The 10,100-nt window shown below is 60.5% G+C and overlaps 1 protein-coding gene across 1 annotated transcript; it reads left to right on the top strand.

The window, feature by feature from the left end:
- Positions 1 to 366: 366 nt before the first annotated feature.
- Positions 367 to 9,102, top strand: S1PR5 (sphingosine-1-phosphate receptor 5). The gene is made up of 2 exons (XM_074979766.1): positions 367 to 418; positions 7,406 to 9,102. The coding sequence occupies exon 2, from the start codon at positions 7,774 to 7,776 to the stop codon at positions 8,692 to 8,694; it is 921 nt and encodes a 306-aa protein (XP_074835867.1). The 5' UTR covers positions 367 to 418; positions 7,406 to 7,773; the 3' UTR covers positions 8,695 to 9,102.
- The last annotated feature ends 998 nt before the right edge of the window (positions 9,103 to 10,100 follow it).

Here is a 10,100-nt window from a genome sequence, read left to right as displayed (position 1 = left end):
CTTTGGGAGGGGAGTGGGGTGTAGTGGTCAGAGCAGGGTGCTGGGAGCCAGGACTCCGGGATTCTCACCTGGCTCTGGGAGGGGAGTGGGGTCTAGTGAGTAGAGCAGGCGGCTGGGAGCTAGGACTCCTGAGTTCTCTCCCGGCTTTGGGAGGGGAGTGGGGTGTAGTGGGTAGAGCAGGCGGCTGGGAGCTAGGACTCCTGAGTTCTCTCCTGGCTCTGGGAGGGCAGTAGGGTAGAGTGGGGGGGGCAGGGAGCCAGGACTCCCGGGTTATCTTCTCTCCGCGGCGCTGCCCTCCCGCGGGGGTGAGGGGACGGACCGGGGAGGCTCCCACGTGACCAGGCACCGGGCCAGCCGGAGCCGCGGCGCGGCGCGGCGCGGCGGGTTAGTTTTGCACGGCCCGGGCGGGAGGCGGCCGGTAGGTGGAAGCGCCGGGCGGGGATCGGGCCCGCGGGAGCAGCCGGGGCGCGGGGATCCCGCGGGGGGGTCGGTGGGCCAGAGCCCGGCGGGCAGGGCGGACCCCGGACCAGGGAGTGTCCCGGCCGCGGGGCGCACCGCCCCCGGAGTGCGCCAGCCCCACGCCCGGGGGGAGCAGTTCCCCCCAGCACTGGCGGCCAGGGGATTGGGCCCGGGATCTCTCCACTTGCCCCTCTGGGGAGAGCCACTGCCCCCCCTTAGTGCAGTTCATGGGGGGGGCACCGCGTGCCCCCGGGGCCAGGGTGACCGGCCACATGCCCTGGGGGAGAGGAAAGACAGGGCACCCCCAGCTCCGTGCAGGATCTGAGCCCGGGGCCAGACTGCCAAGAACCTCCGCCAGTCTCACACCGCACCCCGGCCGGGCCTGGCAGAGCTGGGGAGCCGCACTCCAGGGCACAGGGGCTGGGGTCACCTCCCTCCCCGGCTTTGTGCTGCTGCTGGCAGCGGGGCAGGATGGGTGATAAGATACAAGCTCAGAGAGACGCCACAGGGCCCCTCTCCCAGAGCATGCCAGGGCAGGGTCCCAGCCAGCGAGAGCGGGAGATCATTGTGCATGACGGTAGCAGCAGCTGAGATCGGGGCCTCATTGGACAGACGCTGCCCAGACCCCAGCTGAGATCAGGGCCCCATCAGGCCAGGTGCTGCCCAGACCCCGGTCGAGATCGAGACCCCATCGGACCAGGCGCTGCCCAGACCCCAGCTGAGATCAGAGCCCCGTCAGGCCAGGCACCACCCAGACCCCGGTTGAGATCGAGGCCCCATCGGACCAGGCGCTGCCCAGACCCCAGCTGAGATCAGGTCCCCGTTGGGCAGGCGCCGCCCACACCCTGAGTAGGAGCTACGTGCTCCACGCTGAGGCTGGAGGGGTGGTAAATGGGGAGTGTGTGTGTGCAGGGTGGGGGGGGTCATTCCCAGCTGTTCTTGGAGCCTCCCTGTGCTGGCCTCAGACTCTGGCTCCCTGGAGTGTGACACCCCCCCATCCCCGACTGTTGTGTACAGAACAGGATCCCAGGCCCACTCACTCTGTCCCCAGGTCCAGCTGCCCCCCCTCCCCAGCTGCTGTTTAGGGTTTAAAAAAGAGCTCGATAGATGTTTGCAGGTTAGGTCCATAAATGGCTATTAGCCAGGGGTAAAGTATGGTGCCCCAGCCTTCAGAACAAGGGCAGGAGATGGATGGCAGGAGATAAATCACTTGATCATTGTCTTCTGTTCTCCTTCTCTGGGGCACCCGGCATTGGCCACTGTCGGCAGATGGGATGCTGGGCTGGATGGACCTTTGGTCTGACCCAGTATGGCCGTTCTTATGTTCTTATGTTCTCTGGGAGCTTCTGCTTGCGTGGGGCCCCTGCTGCAGGGGTGGGTACGGGGCAGGGGCAGGGGTTAGAAAGCAGCTGAACCCTGCCCATGACAAAGGGGATGTGGAGATTTTGGGTCACAAGGGGGGGAACAAGCCCCATATTGGACCCCCTGATTGGGACAATGGGGAGGGGCTATTCCAGGCTCTGCCAGGGCCAGGCCATGGGGGTTGTGACCTGAGTGCCCGGCTTTGCTGCAAGAGGCGCTGGGAGACCAGCTCTGCCCATGTCCTGACTCCCTCTGCTGAGCGGTGCTGTGGGGCTGGGCCTGGGGGCAGCAGGGCTCTGCCTTCTTGAGAAGCCCCTGGCATGCTGTGGCAGAGACAGCCCAGTGCAGGGAGCTCGCCCCAGGCTGGGTATTTTCAGGGAGCGTCTGGGATGTTTAACCACCTGTCCTGGGGCAGAGGCACAGCCCCACAACTGCTCTGCTGGGGCCGGGGGGCAGCGTTCCTTGCTTTCCTTGGGCTTTGCATCAGCCGCCCCCATGCCCTCATTTCACACAGGGCATCAGCTGTGCCGTTTGCAGGCCCCTGGCAGCTGATCAGAGCGCTGCCCACGGGAGCAGAGGGCCCCCACGCCTGAGGGAGCACCAGTTGCTGCAAAGCGGCTGAGCTGAATGGGGCTGGACGCCAGTGCTGGGAGGGCAGTGCCAGCTGGGGGAGTGGGGAGCCCGAGGCAGGATTCCTGGTGCTTTGGGTGGTGAGGGCCAGAGAGTAGCACCAGCTGCTGCCCCCCAGGCTCTGCAGAGAGCAGGTGGCGTGAGCTGAACACGTTGGCCAGACAGGGTCAGAGCAAAGGCCCATCCAGCCCAGGGTCCTGTCTGCAGACCGCGGCCAAAGCCGGTGCCCCAGAGGGAATCACCGAGTGATCCCTCCCCTGTCGCCCGTTCCCAGCTTCTGGCAAACAGAGCCCGGGACGTGCTCCCCACTGGCCTGGCCAGCGGCCGTTGATGGACCGAACCTCCCTGAATTTGTCTGGCTCTTTTTCGAACCCCTGGGATAGTTCTTGTCTGCGCATCTCCCTCTGGCCGGGAGCCCCACGGGCCAACTGGGCCTTGTGTGAGGAAAAACTTCCTTTTGTTGGTTTTAAACCTGCTGCCCAGTAGTTTAATTGGGCCCTTTGTTCTGGCGGGATGGGAACAAGTAACTGGCTTTTCCTGGTTTACTTTGTCAACACCCTTCACCCTGCTTAGTCTCCTCTTTGCTAAGCTGAGAAGTCCCCGTCTTTTTGTGCCTCCAGGTGCGGCAGCTGCTCCCAACCCCTCAGCGCTTTTGTTGCCCTTTTCTGAACGTTTGCAGTGCAAAGTTAGCACCACTTCTTTCTGGCCGAGGTCCTGGCTCCTGCGCGCCGGACGCGAGCTGTGGGCCCCCCGTGCGTTTATACGGAGGCAATAAGATATCTGCTCTTATTCTCCTGCCCTTTGGCAGTGAGGCCCGACGCTCTGCTTGTGTGAGGGATGCAGCGCACTGAGTGGGTGTTTTCAGAGAACCACCCACAACGGCTCCAAGATCTCTCAAGTGGTAACAGCTCATTTTGTCCCCATCCTTTCGCGCCGCGAGCCGGGAGGATGGGTTCCAGGTTTCTGCGCTGTGCATTTGTCAGCAGTGGAATTCATTTTCCATTTGGTTGCCCAGCTTTGTGAGCCCCTTTCGTACCCCTTCCCAGGCTGCTTTGGACTTAGCCATCTTGAGCAGTTTGGCAAGTTTTGCCACCTGGCTGTTTACCCCTTTCGCTGGCTCATTTATGAGTGAGTTGACTAGGACGGGTCCCAGTACAGACCCCCGGTTCCCTCTCTCCTTTCTGAGAAATGGCCACTTCCTCCTCCCCTTTGTCTCCTGTCCCTTAAGCAGCTCTCAGTCCAGGCGCGGACCGTCCCTCACCCGGTGATGGCTGCCTTTGCTTGAGAGCCTTTGCGGAGGGACCTCGCCAAAACCTTTTGGAAGCCTAAGTCCACTAGATCAATTGTCTCTCCCTTGTCCACGCACTTGTTGACTCCCTCAGAGAACTGTAGCAGATCAGTGAGCCGTGATTTCCCCTTACAGACACCTTGGTGATCCTTCCCCAACAAATTCTGTTCAGCTTTGTGCCTGACAATTCTATTCTTTACTGTGGTTTCAACCTGTTCGCCTGGCACTGATGTTAGAGTTGCTGGTCTGTAATTGCCAGGGTCAGTTCTAGAGCCCCTTTTAAAGATGGTGTCGCATTAGCTCTCCGCCAGCCATTGGGTAGGGAAGCTGATTTGAAGGTAGGTTACAAACCAAAGTTAATTGGTCTGCAATTTCACACTGGAGTTCTTTCAGAACTCGGGCGAATGCCATCTGGGCCTGGTGACTTATTACAGTTTAGCTTATCAGTTTGTTCCAAAGCCTCCTCTAACCGCACCGCAGTCTGGGGCAGTTTCTCAGATTTGTCACCTGAAAGGAATGGCTCAGGCTGGGAAATCTCCCTCACGTCCTCAACCGTGAAGACCAATGCAAAGAATTCATTTAGTTTCCCTGCAATAACCTTATCGTCTCTGAATTCTCCTTTAGCACCTCGGTCATCTGCAGCCCCACTGGCTGTTTAACAGGCTTCCTGCTTCTGACATATTGAAAAGACGTTGCCATCTCTTTTAGAGGTTTGGCCAGCTGTCCGTCAGATTTCTTTTTGGCCTTCTCCTGATCTTTTCGCACTTCGCTTGATAGAGTCGATGCTCTTTTTATTTTCCTCACTAAGATTTAATGTCCACGTTTTACATGCTGCCTTTTTACTTCTCCCTGCTTTTTCCCCTTGGCTGTTAAGCCCTGGTGGTACTTTCTGGTTCTGTTCCTTTTTTTAAAACCTGGGCTATACGTTTACGTCGAGGCTCTAGGACGTGTCTCTGAAAAGTGCCCATGCAGCCTGCAGGGGTTTTGCTGTTGACACTGAACATTTTCATGGCTGTGTCACTAACCTCCTCATTGGTGCGTAGTCCCCCTTTCTGCAATCAAACGCCTGATCCCTATTTCTAAAGGGCCCCGCTGCAGCGGTGCTTCTCAGTGTGTGCTCTGTGACTGTCTTGCAGGTGGGCCGTGGGGTGGGGACTTCCCCAGTCCCCTGCAGCCAGCCTGCCGCTCCCCTTTCTGTTACAGATGCGTATCTAGTGTTTCAGTAATTCGGTATTTAAGGTACTTAGAAGCAAGCGACTGCGTTTTCTCATTGGGGTTTTTGGCAGGTGCCCCGCGGAGAGGGTTGCGTTGAGCAAGGTGGAACGCAGGGCAAAGCTTTGAGAACCACCATGATGGAGGGTGTGTGTGTGAGAGGCTCAGGCTGGATGTGTGTGTGATGGGCAGAGCAGCTCCCAGCAGCTGGGGATGGTCCCTGGGGCTGTACCCTAAGCTAGCAGGTCGCACCTCTGCCCTGAGCACAGAGCAGGGAGGAGCCGAGCTGGGTTTGAATGGGAGCAGTTAGAAGCTGGGGCAGAGGGAGCTGGAAGGCAGCCAGCTGGGCAAGGGGGGAAGCTACACCCCAGAGGGGCTCCCTCGGGCTCCTCTCCCCAGGATGGGTTGGAATGACTGTCTCTGCCAGCTGTACTGACATCTCTGTGCTGAGCAGATGAAACCAAGTTGAGAGGGGCTGCAACTGCTTTGGAGGATGGGGTCATAATTCAAAATGATCTGGATAAATTGGAGAAATGGTCTGAGGTAAACAGGATGAAGTTTAATAAAGACAAATGCAAAGTGCTCCACTTGGGAAGGAACAATCAGTTTCACACATACAGAATGGGGAGAGCCTGTCTAGGAATGACTACAGCAGAAAGGGATCTAGGGGTTATATTGGACCACAAGCTAAATATGAGTCAACAGTGTGATGCTGTTGCAAAAAAAGCAAACATGATTCTGGGATGCATTAACAGGTGTGTTGTGAACAAGACGTGAGAAGTCATTCTCCCGCTCTACTCTGCGCTGGTTAGGCCTCAGCTGGAGTAGTGTGTCCAGTTCTGGGTGCCGCCGTTCAAAAAAGATGTGGAGAAACTAGTGAGGGTCCAGAAAAGAGCAGCAAGAATGATTAAAGGTCTAGAGAATGTGACCTATGAAAAAAGGTTGAAAGAATTGGGCTTGTTTAGTTTGGAAAAGAGAAGATTGAGGGGAGACATGATAGTGGTTTTCAGGTATCTAAAAGGGAGTCATAAGGAGGAGGGAGAAAACTTTTTCTTCTTGGCCTCTGAGGATAGAACAAGAAGCAATGGGCTTAAACTGCAGCAAGGGAGGTTTAGGTTGGACATTAGGAAAAGGTTCTGAACTGTCAGGGTGGTCAAACAGTGGAATAAATTGCCAAGGGAGGTTGTGGAATCTCCATCGCTGGAGATATTTAAGAACAGGTTAGATAGATGTCAATCAGGGATGGTTTGGAAAGAACTTGGTCCTGCCATTGGGGCAGGGGGCTGGACTCGATGGCCTCTCGAGGTCCCTTCCAGTCCTCGTGTTCTATGATTCTATGATTCTGTTGCCTCATAAACTTCCTGTTCTACCTGCTGAGTGAGAGTCACTCCTGCCTGCGGCCGGGGCGCAGTGCTTGGGGACCCCTGAACCCCATCACAACCACTGAGCTAGCGTCACCCCTTGGCCTAGATCCTGTGCACCCTTGGGACCCGGTCAAGAATTGTCTCTCCCCTCATGGGTTCCAGACCCAGCTACTCCCAGGAGCAGTCGCTCCAGGTGTCAGAAACAACAAGCAGGCCTGTGGCACCTTATAGACGACCGGCTATTTTGGAGCTACCCCTCTGATATTTGAAGGTGTCAAGAATCTTTGGCTCTGCACCGTCCGGAGGTGACGTGTCCCTTGTCGAGGTGGGGATGGGCGAAAGCCCCCAGCACTGATCAGCGCCCTGGTCAGGTGGTCACCAACAGAGCCCCCCGCTATCTTCTTATTAAAGGTCGAACCTCTCTGATCCGGCGACATCCGTAATCCGGCATGACTGGAGTTAGCCAGTCGCCCACATGTTGGGGGTGTGGCCAAGTTTCCTGCAGTCCCATGAACTTTGTTTCCAGCCCCCAGTCCTGGCTCTCCATGTTCTGGGCTGTTCTTTAGCTGGACTTTACCCCTAGATGTCTTCTCAGAGCCCAGTGAACAGTGGCAAAGTCTCTTGTCCGGCCCCGGTCAGATTCCCGGAGTGCGGGAATGTATTACCGCCTGTATTACCGCACGGCTTTCCTGGCCCCCGGGCAGCTGTGCTACAGTTCGGCTCGTTTGCCATTTTCACTTCATTCTGTTCTCTGTTTTCTTTCACACGCAGTGTGGAGCCGGGAGTCGAACCGGGGAGAGGCCCAGGGGAGCCAGCGCTGGGTTTTTAAGTCAGGGTGCGGGGGGGGTTGCATGTGCTGGGGTGCAGGTTGTTTGTGAGAAGAGCTGCAGGGGCGGGAGCTGGTATAGGGAGGGGCCTGTATTGCGGGAGGGAGCACAGGGTGATCTGGGGCTGGACCCAAAGCAGCTCCTGAGTGGTGCTCTGCCCCCAGCTGAGCCTGCCCCATGGAGTGCAGCCCCCTAGTGCCGGAGGCCGGTGCAAGGCGCAGAGGCTCCAGACCTCGCTGATGTCCTTCTGCCCCTCTCCGCAGGGCCGCCCTGGGCAGATGAGGATGCCCCATGCCTGAGTGGCCACCTGCAGCTGAGCTGGGCTGCCTCCCCCCGGCTGCCCCAGCCCAGAGCGGGCAGAGCTGTGCCATGTAGTGCCCACGGGAGTCAGCGTGATGGAGCTCCTGGCGGCAGAGTCCCCGCCCCGGCTGGTCCGGCCCTACCTGGGAGATATCAAAACAATGAGCTCATTGCCCTGCACTACAACTACACAGGGAAGCTGCAGGCCAGCAGGTACCAGGGGGGGCTGAAGGCGGAGGCGGTGGCCTTCCTGGTCGTCTGCGTGCTCATCGTGCTGGAGAACCTGGTGGTGCTGCTGGTCATCTGGCGCAACAAGAAGTTCCACTCGCCCATGTTCTACCTGCTGGGCAACCTGACCCTGTCGGACCTGCTGGCTGGCCTGGCCTACACGGCCAACATCCTCATGTCGGGCGCCCGCACCCTGCAGCTCACCCCCCTGCTGTGGTTCCTGCGGGAGGGCGGTGTCTTCATCACGCTGGCCGCCTCCGTCCTCAGCCTGCTGGCCATCGCCATCGAGAGGCACATCACCATGAGCCGCATGAAGCTTCACCACGGCGACAAGAAGGGCCGCATGGTCCTGCTGGTGGGGGCCACCTGGGCAGCCTCGGTGCTGCTGGGGGCGCTGCCCATCCTGGGCTGGAACTGCCTGGAGGAGCTGGCTGCCTGCTCCACCGTCCTGCCGCTCTACGCCAAGAGCTACGTGCTCTTCTGCATCTCTGTCTTCCTGGCCATCCTGGTGTCCATCACTGTGCTCTACGCCCGCGTCTTCTGCATGGTGAAGGGCAGCAGCCCCCGCCCGGGCAGCCTGCGCAAGGGGATGCTGAAGCGCTCGCAGAAGTACATGGCCTTGCTCAAGACGCTCAGCATCGTGGTGAGCACCTTCGCGGTGTGCTGGCTGCCCCTCTTCCTGCTGCTGCTGCTGGATGTGGGGTGCGAGGCGCAGGCCTGCGGGGTGCTCTACAAAGCCGACTACTTCCTGGGCTTGGCCATGATCAACTCCCTGCTCAACCCCATCATCTACACGCTGACCAGCAAGGACATCCGCCGCGCCATCCTCAAGCTGCTCTGCTGCCTGCTGGCCCGGCCGGCTGAGGACAGCCCGGCCCAGCGCTTCGGGATCCCCATCCTGGAGTGCAGCACCAGCAAGTCGGAGCGCTCGTCCCACCGGCCTGAGGGGCCCGACACCAGCCTGTCCGCTGGCAACGGGACGCCCACAACCATCGAGGCGCTGGTGCCCGCCCCCGAGGACTGAACCCCTGCAATTCAGGGGGCAGGAGGCCTGGCTGCCCGGGAGGCAGGGACCCTGCAGGGGACAGAGTATGCCCACCAGAGGGACGCTGCCCCGGCGTACCCCCGGCTGGCCTCTATGAAGCTCGTTGCTGGTCTGGGCAGCGTATCCGGGCGCGCGCAGTGTTAGCGCCCGGAGGGGGACCCAGTGCAGCCGCCCCAGTGCCGATCCTGGACCCTGCTCAGAGGCCCAGCACAGCCCACTCTGGACGAGGGCTGAGAAGCTCCTCTGCTGCACAGGCCGGGCCCCTCGCTCAGGGCGCTGCAGGGGGCTCTGGCCGGCCTTGTGCCTGCCTCGCTGTCCCTGCGCTCGGGCCTCGCAGCACCACCTTTAGTCGCCTTTTTTAAAACTTGTTTCTAATAAAAATCTTCTGCAGAGCTCCCTGCACCGTCCTGCCTTTAACCCCTTCCCCGCTGGCACTTCCTGGGTGCCACGTCCCATGGGCAGCCGCCACTTAGTTATTGCCACCGGGGAGGGGTTAGGGGACAGCCCAGCATGCGGGGCAGGGGCACCAGCCTGTGTCCAGCTTGGGGGCGATCATGTCACCCCAGTGAGTGGCAGGGCATGTGGCGGGGGGCGTTGCCCGGCCCGCGCAGGGCGTGGTAACCGAGGCAGGACATAACCGTTTCCTTAGGAAACCGCCTCTCCCTGCAGGCTCCGCTTTGCAGATGGTGCTCGGTGCCGAACCCCGACTGTGTCATGGCTGTGGGGAGGGAGCTTGGGGGATCAGCCCCCCCAGCTCCCTGGTGGTGGCTATTTCTGGGCCCTTCCGGGAGTCTTGGCTGGGGGAGAAAAACCCCATGTGTGGCGTGGGACCTTGTGGGGCGCAAGGGGCGGAGGCTCAGCGGGGGGCTGTGGGCTGCAGCAGGGGCAGGAGCTCGGCAGGTGTGTGGGCTGGTAACCCGCATCTGTGCCCTTCCACGCAGCCGGGTCCTCCAGCCTGGCAGGCAGCTCAGCCGGACCCAGCCGGGGACACGCCCCCCCAGGCTGGCGGGCAGGGTGAGGGGCCTGGCGGAGGGGAGTGGGGGAGCCCGCGCTGGGCCCGCCCTGCGGGGCAGCAGCAGAACGGGGGGGTGCCAGAATGCAGCAGCCTGAGGGGACCCCCCCCCCGCCCATGAGTAACGTGCCCCCACGCTCACACCCCATGGCTATAGCAGGGCTCGCGGCGCCCTCTGGTGGCGAGCCGAGGAATTGCACCGGGGTCTGTGCACTGCGGTCCCCGGGGTCGGGGCCACCCACTTCTCAGCCGCCCGACGGAGGGTTCACCCGCCCCCCCGCAAGATCCCGTCCCCGCCCATCGAGGCACCTTCGCCACGCTGCAGGGAGTGGGGGGGGGGGTCAGCAGCGAGCGCTGTGCCACAGGTAACGGG

This window comes from Carettochelys insculpta, chromosome 29, assembly GCF_033958435.1.
Source record: "Carettochelys insculpta isolate YL-2023 chromosome 29, ASM3395843v1, whole genome shotgun sequence".
Classification (NCBI taxonomy): domain Eukaryota; kingdom Metazoa; phylum Chordata; order Testudines; family Carettochelyidae; genus Carettochelys; species Carettochelys insculpta.
This window is presented reverse-complemented; position numbering and strand designations above follow the sequence as displayed.

Coding starts and splice junctions, on each gene's coding strand:
- S1PR5 (XM_074979766.1), top strand. CDS start 7,774: ATGTTCTACCTGCTGGGCAACCTGACCCTGTCGGACCTGCTGGCTGGC.